The sequence below is a fragment of the Prinia subflava genome, chromosome 20 (genome assembly GCF_021018805.1).
Source record: "Prinia subflava isolate CZ2003 ecotype Zambia chromosome 20, Cam_Psub_1.2, whole genome shotgun sequence".
Lineage (NCBI taxonomy): Eukaryota > Metazoa > Chordata > Aves > Passeriformes > Cisticolidae > Prinia > Prinia subflava.
The window spans coordinates 1613831-1626225 of NC_086266.1; the positions used below are offsets into that span (position 1 = coordinate 1613831).

General features: G+C 40.8%; 1 protein-coding gene across 3 annotated transcripts in view; it reads right to left on the minus strand.

The window, feature by feature from the left end:
- Positions 1 to 11: 11 nt before the first annotated feature.
- Positions 12 to 12395, minus strand: part of ACSL4 (acyl-CoA synthetase long chain family member 4) — a 28531-nt gene continuing 16147 nt past the window's right edge. For all 3 annotated transcript variants that reach the window (XM_063416927.1, XM_063416929.1, XM_063416928.1), the window contains exons 5-16: positions 11445 to 11554; positions 11227 to 11365; positions 9802 to 9952; positions 8550 to 8673; positions 7604 to 7675; positions 7379 to 7518; positions 6801 to 6973; positions 6556 to 6630; positions 6107 to 6298; positions 5493 to 5607; positions 4668 to 4825; positions 12 to 3899 (exon numbers count right to left, since the gene is read on the minus strand). In XM_063416927.1, coding sequence (XP_063272997.1) covers positions 3742 to 3899; positions 4668 to 4825; positions 5493 to 5607; positions 6107 to 6298; positions 6556 to 6630; positions 6801 to 6973; positions 7379 to 7518; positions 7604 to 7675; positions 8550 to 8673; positions 9802 to 9952; positions 11227 to 11365; positions 11445 to 11554 — 1607 coding nt within the window. In that variant the 3' untranslated portion in view covers positions 12 to 3741. The remainder of the gene's footprint in view (positions 3900 to 4667; positions 4826 to 5492; positions 5608 to 6106; positions 6299 to 6555; positions 6631 to 6800; positions 6974 to 7378; positions 7519 to 7603; positions 7676 to 8549; positions 8674 to 9801; positions 9953 to 11226; positions 11366 to 11444; positions 11555 to 12395) is intronic.

Here is a 12395-nt window from a genome sequence, read left to right on the forward strand (position 1 = left end):
CCAGAACCAAATACATAACGAGAATTTATTTCTTGTTTTGCATGTAATTGCAGAACAACACTAATTTATTGTTAGAATACAACACAGTTATTTGCAGCTATTGTTCTGAGGTGTGGTAGATATGGTATTTTTTTTCCCTACTGAAATGAGTGGCCCACATTCTGAGCTGGTGCTGTGTCCCTGTTACAGCCTGCCGGGGTGCTGGGACTGCAGGGGGTGCTGAGTTGTCAAGGGCTCTGCATTGCACGGGGTGGTTAAACACCCCTCACTGCTCCCAAGGGAGGAACTCCTTCCTCTCCCTCTTTACACTGGTTTTTTTTTCCCCTTTTAAGCCATTTAATGAATGTTACAGGCAGCGTGGCTGTTGTGCCCTGCAGGACCCTGCCAGCCCCACCCACGGCTCTGTGCCCAGGCAGTTCCTCAGAGCTTCCTTCAGCTGTCACTGACTGAGGTCTGAAGGCTTCCAGGGGCAGAGATCTTGGGTGACAAGTTCAGTATTGAATAAGGAATTGGTTTAAAACCCCATGTTTCTTTTAAATACCAAATCATCCATTTCATGTGCTAACTTACACCCTGTTCCTCCTCCTCCCGTGGGGCCAGCTCTGTGCCTTTGGCAGGATAACTGTGCACGAGTTGCAGGTTAATCATCTCATGGCACGTGCCATTCCTCAGGCCAGCTAAACCACTCTGACCTTCCCTCACAGTACCCCTGGTGTGGTAGTTACACTCTGCCTTTCTCTACACACACCCTGGCTTTTGAGGTAGGAGGCCTAAATATAATCTTACACCAGACATGCCCAAACTGGATTTTGTTTCTTTTTGAACTTGTTTTCAGTCTTACAAGGATGATTGAAAATTCTTAACCTGAAGAACTTTCAGCATTCCAGAGCCCTCAGCAGTCCTTGGACCTCTCCCTCACATTTCAGTCCCATGGTGTTTGTCCTTTCAGCCCAGCACAAGATAAACACATCTGGAACATCTGGAACTATCACATAATGATTATGAAGTCATTTACTGTCTCTTCATCTGCATCCTAGTTCCTTCTTTTTAATGGCAAGAATTAAACACTCTTGCTCATTGTTTCTCCTCCACAAGCTCTGTCACAAAAAGGATTTAGAATTCATTAAAATGAAGGATAAAGCTCTTGCCCAGCTGCAAAGTATTTGCAAACAATCCCCATATTTGAAGGCAGCCTGATGTAATCCTTCCCCTTCTCCAAAGGTGCTTGAAAAGCTGTTGATGTAGCGAATTCCTGTGCAGTAAATCCACCTCTAGTTCATCCCTTACGAGGAAAACCAGGCCCACTGGAGCCTTGGCTTTTATTACCTGAAGTGAGGAGTCTCTGCTGCTGCTTTTGAGCAGTCTCTGTAAGGCAGGCTCAGTTCAGACAGAATGTGAGGCACAGAACAGCAGCTTGTGCAATATAAAGATATTCCAGCACACAAACTTGTTGAACCATTTCAGTTGTATTCCACTTTTGAAATGTTAACATCGTGTACGTGTGTATATATATTTTGAAAATAGCAATCCTCAGCCAACCAAGACACAGAAGATAAAATACAATTCATATAAATACATTCATGGCTTAAAAAAAAATATAACCTGTTGACAGACTCGAGTATCTTTCTTACATGTATTTCACTTTAGTGGTGCTAATAGGCTGACTAAAGGCTATTTAATAGAGACCAGTTTTAAAACATGGAAAAATTGGTAACATGGCTCCAGGACCAGGTAATTTTAAAAGTTTCTGCTGATACAGGAAGTATTGCCTGTTGTCAAAAAACAACTGTCTGTATCTTAAAAAATAATAATTTTTAGAAAAGCTATCTCCTTGTTTCTTTTAGTGACTCTTGTAGTTCCATGCACAACTGGATACCATCACCTTTATATACCAGATTTTCTTTCTGTCTTTCCCCTCGGGGTTCTTGGTAGGTGAGCTGGCAGTGTTCTGCACTAGCCACAGAAAATGATGCATGGTGAAGGTTGAAGTTGGTCCCCAGGAGAAGGGATGGTTTACTTGAAGAGCAGAGAGCCATCATTTCTTTTTGCCAAAGTCTATCTTAACTGGAAGATAAAAATACATGTACATGCAGAAAAGGAAAAACTTGTCCTGAAATTGCAAGCTCGTGTGTTCAAGAGAAGCAGTGTACAAAATCTTTTACTCTCTGTACAGTGACAATACCAAATAATTTTTTTTAACCATCATATACACAACACAAATATTATGAATAGAAATCTATAAATACTTTCAAATGAATTTGCAATATTGAGCAGTTGAGGGCCACAGTTGTACAAAATGTAAGCAACATATATAAAACGATTAAGAAAGTGCAAAGTAGAACAGTATCAAGAGCCTCCACTTTTTACAGCACTTATGGTTCAAGTGTGAAGAGCTGGCAGGGATGCAGGAGCTCAGTTACAATTCAAAAGAAGACACAGTACAGGATTCGGCACACAAAATGATGAACTATTATTAAATTATATCTTCCTCCTTCTTCACATCTATGACTTCCAGTTAATAGGAGAACATCTTTATAATGAATTTCTGTAAAGAGTGATTTGTCCCTATTTACAAGTTCCCAGGAAACAAAGATTCCCTGGCCACAGACCACTTTTCTGTAAGTGAAACAAGACTGGACAGGGAAACTCCTTTTGGTTTCTGGTTGCCTTGTCACGCTTACCACAGGTAAAAGGTGAACGGAAATACCTTCCAGAAAGGAATGCAGACACTTCACACCTGATCCTCCAAGTCATGTCCAGCTACCCTGGACCAGTACTCACATGTATGTGAAGGTCTAGAGAATCAGTGCCTTGAAAACATCAACCACCCCTCAAAGAAACCCACCAGAACTGCTCTGAGGTTCAAGTCTTTAGAGACCACTGCCCACCAGTTTCACAGCTGTCTGCCAGTGCAGATGCCAGTTCTGCATCCAGACACTGATATCTCATCAGCAACCCTGCAGCAGTGCAAGTCTTTGTTTCCTTTTATACTCCATGTCCAGTGGAAAGCTCTGCTGGAATTACAGTGCAGTGGCAACTAAAAACCTTTTTGGTGAGTTGGAAATAGTTAATTCAATGCTCTTGAGTGAAGTTTCTTATAACTTCTTTTTAGAAAGCTTTTCAGTTCACCTTTATTTCAATAAGTGTACTTTCTATTCTTTTGTAGGCACTGTAAATATTCAAGATACTGATGTGCAGAAGAATCCATCCATTCTCAAGCAGTGCTTTATTAGTGATCTCTAGCAAGTTCTTGACTGCTGCTGTTGTCTTGGTTTTGTTTTTAAATGGAGAAGGGTAGACATTAGGTACTCCTTTTCCTTCCCTGCTAGAGGGAAGTATTTTATTACAAGTGTCTTATTAAGACAGAAGAATCATCACAGTTACATTATTTTTTTTCTCTTTGAAATACAGGCCAGACTTCAGCAAGAGTTAAAGAGAGGTTGTAAGCAGTCTGAATATGCTAGAGAAACCATAAAATTACCTGGTCACACTGCTTCACATAATGATGTCTGTCTCAAAACTGGAGATGATCACACAAAACTCTATGAAGACCATCAGTGTCTGATCTGCTAATAATTACGAATTTGGAGTCTAAGATAGTCTCTGTTTTACTTGATAGGGATTACAGAAACAGTCATCCATTTGGTGTGTTTGTGAATGTGTGATCTCTGCAGTACACACAGACATCCCAAACTGCTGAGGAGGAACCACCTGCACAGCTGCCAGGTCGGCAGAGCTGTTTTATTTCCCTCCGTACATTCTCTCAATGTCAGTGAGGTAATGGTTCTTCAGTTCTTTCCTTTTCAGCTTGAAAGCATCTGTCACCAGCCCAGTCTCGGGGGTCCACGGTTCAGGGCTTAACCTCACCTTGATGGGGATTTCAAACCTTTCTAATTTCACTGCAGGGACAAGAACAAAGAAAAGCTGTGATTACAAAGCCAAATGAAATACTAATTCATGTTCCCTGAAAATCTGGTCAGCACCCTGCAGCTTGTATAATATGGTGTCCTACTTAATGAAATAACCTTACAGAAGAGCCACAGGCAAATTTCATCCTGTCCCATCACTGAGTGCTGGTTAGAGTGCAAATACTCTAATAACACTCTGGGTTTAGAGCTTGTATTGGATGTGACAATGCAAAATCTAAAGCTTGAAACAAATGACTGAGTAGCCTGAAGCTCTGACACTACTGCCACACTGAAATCTACAGTTGTATCTTTGTTACAGGAATGGAATAACTAGGGTAACTCAGACGAGCTGGACATGCTTAATATTTAAATTATAATGTAGTACTCGTACACTTTCCCTATTGAATGTTTGTTTCCTATATTTTCCATTCCTAAAAGTCTGTTTAGAATTCAAAACAAAGGGATTTCTTTGTAGTTTTGTTACATTAACCACTTATTTTCCCTTTAGCTGGAAGCAGTGGCTTGGCACACTTGAAAAAAAAACCTATTTTGTAAAAAATACAAGTAGTATAGTAATCAATAGTATAATAGTATTATGTAAATTTCTGATAATATGCCATTCCATGTGGACTTTGCCTCAATAAACTATTAAGTTTAGGCAGATACAGAGAAGCTGGAGGAAGGAGGAGCAGTCAGTGAGGATAATGAGTTTTTGCTGGCTGAGCCCCCGTGGCCAGCAGGATGTGCTGTGGTACTCACTCTTGTTTGCCACCTCTTTAATCTCCCGCAGGATTTCTGCTTCCATGGTTGGATTGTTACAAATGTCCACCCAGCTGCCACTGATGCCCTTCTGCTCAGCCAGTGCTGTCAGCTTCTTCTGGTTAGGGACCACAAAGCTGATCACGTACGACTGGTCACTGCACAGGGGGGCAGAGAAGGAAGGGGAAAATGATTTCAGGGTGTAAATTACCTGCACTTGGACCCACAAATGCCCAGGGCTTTCTCAGCTGGAGTTACTCCACCATACAGAATCCTTTTGTGCATTATGTCTTCACGTCTGATGGCTTATCAAGAAGATATTCTGGGTTATATTGGTTTACAACATCAGGTTTGATCAGAATAAGGCTTTGCTGTCATGTCACTCATGCACATCTCAGTTTGGCTCCCCAGCTGGACCTGGGCTTTAACCACTTCTCTGCAGTTCCCCCTCACGAAGGGAGAGAGGGGAAGATATTGGGGCTATTCCCAAAACTCACTGGACAGCTTTGGATCGGGTGCTCAGTGTCCAGATTAACTTTTCACTGGTATTCTGACAGCCAAAACACATGCTAAATGTAACTGTATACAATGATATATACCTGTTTAGGGAAGGGATGGAACAGAATGGATAGGAGAAATGCCAGCAGAAAAACAGGTAATTTCTTCAGCTTTTAGGGAATCTGGGAAGTTGTGCCTCTTCAGACACGCTGTTTGGAATTCTACTCTAATGCAGGGGGTTATTAGAAGGAAACCATGGAAAACTCGAGTTGGATCAGAGCCTGTACTTCATGTGTAAACAGAATTTCTAAATTAGCTCACTCGTACCTTTTGGCATAAGCACAGATATTGTCAATCAGTGGGCAGTTCTTCAGTGCTGCCTCTACTTTGCCCAGAGATACATATTCTCCTGCTTGGAGCTTTACCAAGTCCTTCTTCCGATCTAGGAGCCAGGGGAAGGGAAAAAAAGAAAACCTTGTTTCATTTAAACTCAAGCATTTCCACAGATTCATCTCCATATGTACCAGGTATGTCTTTTGTGCTACACCAGATCTTAACAGACAAATTTTAAAGCAGTTAATTAGCTGCCAAATTTGTAAAGATTTCTGTTAAAAAGTCTTACAGCATTACACTTTTTGTCACACTTGTAGGAAAGGACACTGATTTCAAAGCTTTGTTATTAATACTAAAGTTAATCTTGTATTTTTTCTTTGAAGTCCATGTGCTAAATTTAGATGATGATAATGTCACAGGAAATGGCATCACTTCCAAAATTTTACAACAGCTATGAGGACTTTTGGAAATGTGTTTTACACTGATTCTGTAAATAGGTAACATTAAGTAGATTAGCCCAGGCAAAGCCAACAGTATTAATGACATGCTTATAATTACGATTAATCAATATCTTGTAATATATTAAGGTATCAAAAACTGAGGCCCACCTATGATCTGCAGACACCCATCTGGATGAAATTCCCCAATATCTCCTGTGCAGAACCATCTCTGGCCATTCTCATCAACAGAAAACTCTTCTGTTGTCTTTTCTTCATTTCTAAAATACCCCATGGAGACGTTGGGTCCACCAATTATTATTTCTCCTCTAGGATTAGGCTTGTCTTTGTTAGTATAGCCCCCTGAAAAAAACAGCAATTATTTTTTATTAAATTATTTTTATTAGCAGTCCCAAGCAATTATTTTTAACTTCTACACCCTTCTGCCAAGAAAATACTTTGAAAATTCAGGTTGAAGTTAAAGCACACTGACTGATGGTTTTTATCAAAGATAAAGAACAATTATTTCATATGCTACACCTAGCTAAGCAGACAGGCAAAGACACCAGCTAGGCAGGGGCTTAATTAATTACTCTGAAATCTAAACTATCTCTACTCACCTTCTTGCCAATCTCTCAGTTTTATTTCACAACAAATAAGAGGAGCTCCAACTCTGCCAGTGCTGTAATCAGCAACTTAGGGAGAGAAGAAGAAAGAAAGGATTTTTTTGTTATTTGAAATACAAACAGGGTGTATCTTAAGTTACTCTACTGCAGAACTACAGCTGTATTTTGACTTGTTTTAAAACAATTAAGAATCACTGAACGCCCATCCATATTTATTTCTTAACTGGTGTTTTAAGTACCTTCTGTGATGGTTCCAGCTCCACACGTTTCTGTCAGTCCATAGCCTTGGCCAACAGGACAGCAAAAGCAGATGTTCATGAATCTCTGTGTTTGAGGTGAGAGGGGTGCTCCTCCAGAAAGCATCATACGGACATTCCCTCCCAGCAGGGCCTTCACTTTTTTAAACAACAGTCTTGAAAGAAGGCAAAAAGCAGTAAAAATTATTCACTTAGCTCACTTTTACAACAAGACACAAACTTCCTTCCTTCCTATCTGGAACACCTTAAAAATTCACTTTTTCCCAGATTTTAGCAGACAGCAGGGCTAATCCAAACCTCCTGTGTAGCACTTGTGGGGCAGAGTTCCCGTAGCTGAACAAACATTCCAGTTTTATCACTCAAAAAAAGCAATGCAACAAAAATGAACCAGGCAGCTGTGTGGGAGATTACTCATTACCATGAAATATCTGTTTCCAGTATGAACTTGGACGCCTTCAGTTACTCATTAGTGTTATTTGCATGTCTGATAGGTCAGAGGATCATTTTTGAGAGTGTCCTAACAGGGCAAAAGGCACCCTTGGCCCGTCAGTGCTACTTACATGTTACACAGAGGTGCATCATATCCCCTCTTGATCTGTTCCAGTTTGTAGTCATAGCCTATCTTGAACAGAGTTCTCTGAATATAATTCATCTCCTGAACTTTACTCATGACGTTTTTATAAATTCTGTCCATTATTTCCTACAAAGTGTTAAAAAAAGGAAAATTACCACATAGGACAAAAGACCAGAAAGATTTTTTTTTCTGGGTGCTTCTGCATACTTACAGGCACAGCTGCCATCAGTGTGGGCTTAAGTACAGTACAGTCTCCTTTGCTTCCCTTCTTAATTTTACTTGACTGTAATAAGGAAAAAAAGTCAATTTATGAAGCTGGAAACCAAACAGCACTTGAAAACTAAAGGGACAACAAAAGGAGGAGCTATATTAGCATGTAATTTGTTCAAATATCTTTCCCTGTTCCTGTGTCAGTTTGCCCCCATTGTTATGGAAAGGGTAATGATTAACATCTATTTTAACCAAAATACTCCATCTTTTACAAGTTCACTTTGTTTGTCTTTCTCTTACTTCCTCCCTCTAGCACTTGCTTTCTCCTCCTCTTCCTCTGGGAGCTTGTTTGGCTTGATGCAAATCTTTCTACAAGCAAAACATACAGAAGTATCTATTCTGGCTTAGTTTACTCTTATTTATCTGAACTGTTACAGGGAAAAAGGCAAGGGACTAAATAGAAAATCTGCAATAACTGCATAAAGAACTGATAAAGTGAGACCAAAACTTAAGATCACTTTCAACAGTTCAGCTGATCTATTAGGAGTTGTTCTTACCCTGTTATGCAGTGGATAACCCTATAGGCATTTATTAGGATTGCTTTTAGATTTCCTAAGCATCATAATAAAATTTATATGGTACAACCCACCACTGTTGTTCACCAGGAATGACAATTTGTGTCATTTTCTGAAAAAAATTTACATTTCTCAAGTGTGCCACGTACATCAGCATTTGTTTGCTGAAGGAGGAAGCTGAGCAAGGAGAGGACAGGCTGCAAAAGGTGAAGGTTGCTCTGCTAGCCCTCACCTGGCTCTGCTGGCCCTCACCTGGCTCTGCTGGCCCTCACCTGGCTCTGCTGGCCCTCACCTGGCTCTGCTGGCCCTCACCTGGCTCTGCTGGCCCTCACCTGGCTCTGCTGGCCCTCACCTGGCTCTGCTGGCCCTCACCTGATCTGAGAGAGTGAGAGGAGAGGAGTAACCGATCCTGCAGCCGTAGGTGACGCAGGAAACTTCTGCTGTCAGCTCTAACACGTGGGCCAGAGGCAAATAACCAATGTAGGTGTCCTTGGGTCTGGGAAAGAAAAGATAATTAAGTCACAAGGGGACTGAAAATAGCATTTAACCATTTTATTGTGTGCTTAGTCGTTACTTTCTGATTGACCTGGATCACAGGTGAGCTTTTCCTGCACACCACACAGGTGTGATTTCAGCCACAGCATATGAACAGCTTGGGGAAATCTGCCCTGACTGAAACCAGGATAAATTACAGAATTTGCCTTGTTCTCTAGGAAACTCTGATCCCTTAGTCCTTTACTGCTATTTCCTCTCCTTGTGGGAGGTTTCATTCCAGTTATGAAATTAAGGATGAAATAACTATACATTAAAATAATGACCAATGATTTATAAAGCCCTGTCAGTCATCTTCTTCTAGGAAGAAGATGATTTCATTACTAGAAAGAGAGCTGATTTCTGAAGTGCTGAGGCTGCATTCAGGAAGAAATTGCTCAGAGATTTCTCAGCAAGAGCCCCAGAGCTGTCACAGAGCAGCAGTTTCAGGACCCAGGCAGAGCTGGGTTTGTATCCCCTCACAGTCTGGCAGCAGGGCTTGTCCCAGCTCCTGGACCCTGTGTGAATGCAGAGACAAATACACAGAGTTCCAAGAAAAACTTCCTCAATGTGAGGGAATTTGCACTTGATTTTACTTTGTCAATGCACAATTTATTAATTTTCTGCTCCTTCATGAGCTGCACTTGAGCAGATTCTGCAGCATGTGCACCCAAGAGTGGTGTCTCAGGCCAGTGAGGTGCTAGGCTCTGACATCTTCCTAAACTCATTCTAGGTGCCTGAAAATACCTAAAAACACTTCCCAAGTTGCACTAGAGGAGCAATCTCTTATATAGTGGTATCCTCTGATGCCTGAAAGTACAAAAATCCATCACAGGCTTAGAGCTAAGAGTAATAATAATTTAAAAAGCAACAGCATGTGAGAAAACAGCTAGAAGGGCATATTTTTCAAACAAGGGAAGTTCACATACACATGACATACTTCTTATAAATTAAAGAGGCGTGGCCTCACGATAATATGAAGAAACTTGATAACAAGTTTCTTGTTATCAAATGCCAGCAGCACACTCTACAAATGTGACATTTTGGAGGTTATTTTAGCTTTCTGTACACAAGACAAGGAAGTGTTTCTTACCCCAGTCCAGGTATTCTCTCACACTGTCCTGTCATCCCAGCTATTAAGTTTTTGTGCATCATCATCACTCCCTTGGGTCTCCCAGTAGAGCCACTGGTGTACATTACTAAAGCCAGGTCTGTAGGAACAGGTCTGCTTGGCACAATGCTTGCTGCAAAATCCAGGAGAAAAACCAGCAGTTATTCCTATGTACTTTCTAATTAATGTGAAATTAATTAATCAGTGTCAAACAGGTGCTTCATGGAAGGCCAGCAGAGTGAGCTGTTGGCCAGGGCTGGGCAGAGCAGGCATTTGCTTTTAAGAGGAACAGAGGGAAAGCCAATTTTGAAAGGAATGATGAATATTTAAGCATCTACACAATCTGGGTGACACTTTTGTCATTGTGGTTTATAGCTGACTGAAAGTTTCATAGAAGGAGCCTTTTAAAGACCAAATAAAGCTGTCAAAGGCAGCAAAGGGGAGAAAAGCAACAGTACTGATGATAAACAGCAAGTTTATCATCAAAAACAAAACAAAACAAAAAACCCCAGAAAGCTGCAAGTCAGCTTTTCTGTCCTTCAGTCTTTCAAAGCCAAGGCTGTAGAGATAACATTCCTTTAAACTCCCCTCATCTTTTTTAAATTTATTTTTAAATAGACCTTCCTCAGGTAAGCTGCAGGTTTAGTAGAAAAGCAGTAAGCTTAGAACATTTGACTTCTTTATTCTCAGGATGACAATCATCAGCTTTCACAGTGTTTTAGAGACTGTTTTTTAGAGCCTAAGCCCACGAAACAAACCCCATTAGGGTCACTGCTGGTCAGCACCTCAGGCTGATCAGAGATAATGAATGTGTGTTTCCCAAAGCTCCTTTGCCACTTTATCTCCTCCTTTATTCCAGAGAGAGATGTGGCTAATTACAGACTGCTGATGTAAGGAGAAAGATCATCAGGGCTGGGTTTTCCTTCCTTAAAGCAGATGTTTACACTCACTCCTGGCTGCCCAATGGAGCAAGGAATGTAACTTATTCCTCTAGCCTTAAGTGCTTTTTTTTTTGGTCAAGATAATGGTCATTTCCAAGCAAAAAACCAAAAAAGCTTTAAGTGCTTTCTCCTCTTTTCTTAGAAAAAATAGTGACAATAAGATAAAAGGTAAGAGTAGCAAAAACATGAAACCAGTTTCTATTTAACTTCCTAAAACAAACATGAAGTATTAAATTATTCTGGTTATGGTTTAGAAGTTAAAAACAAAGTTTTATCCTGACATACATGAACAAAAGATATAAAACAAATTTTTTGTTTATTTAAAGGGAGCTGGAGGATGAACTGGCAACAAAGGCCACCCTTTGCTGGGTGGGGGCTTTTCTGCTACACATCCCTCTTAACCCAGGTGTGATTTCACTGCTAACACTGCTTGAATAGCCAGTTCTCTGTGAAGTGATTCACTTACAATTTTCTGGTTTGGCTCCCAGCTCTTCTACTGCCTGCATGCTGTGAATCTCCACGTTTTCAGGGTATTCTGATTTATTGACTGTCTTCTTGTCCACATAAATGATATGTTTCAGACAGGAGACTTGTGGCAGCGCAGCCTACAGAAGAGAAATGGAATTTTTAGTACTGTCTGAACTGTTAGGTTGCTTAGAGTAGGTGAGGATGATCCTGAATTACCTTCAGTTTGCTCTCCAGGAGCTCCACACTGGTGACCAGGTACGCTGCTCCACACTCGTTGAGACCATAGGTCACTGCCTCTTCCCCCAGCGTGGCATAGAGAGTGACAACTGCCACAGGGATGGGAGAGGACACAAAAGAAGGGTCAGGGTAATACTAAATACAGAAACTCTCGCTTTAGCTTACTGGAAAGCACTCAACTGGGAATTTCCTAATATGGAAATAAACCAGCTTTTAATTTTTCCACGTCGGAAATGTTGTGGCACAAGAGACCTCTGGAACAAGGACAGCTGAGCAGGAAATGTGTCTTTACTAAGAGCAGGGTCAAACACTGCAACAGGCTCCTGGGGAGATGCCCCAGGACTGGCACTGTTTAGGAGGCCTTTGAACAATGCTCTGAGTAACAGGCTGGGACTTTCAGTCAGCCCTGAAGTGGTCAGGCAGTTGGAAGGGACCTATAATGGTCATCTACATCCTCCTGAAATAATTCTGCTTTTTCTATAGCAGAAAAGAAATTGTCAGAACGGACAGATGCACCAAAAGCCAACAATAATGTACAAAGCAATCCCAGAGTAAGCAACTAAGAGCAGGTATCCATTCTTCCCTTCTGGTAACAATTTCATCTTTCAATGTGTAATTTAGGATACAATCAGAAAACACTACAAAAACATCCCACATTTTGTGGAGAGAAATGCAGCTACTGACATCTTAAATGTAACTACTGACATCTTCAGAATATTTAAAACAACCTGAATAGTAAGTGCACTATTCTGTCATTTTAACATCTGTAATATTATAAAACAATAAAAACCAGTTTCACAAGTATGAGCAAGTTAATTTTAGGGATCTCCACAATGCATAGAATAGACTGAAAACTTCTAAGAAGAGAAAGTTTATGAAATTCTTACACCTCCAGTGACAAGACTGGCAGAGTCTAAATACTCAACAGGC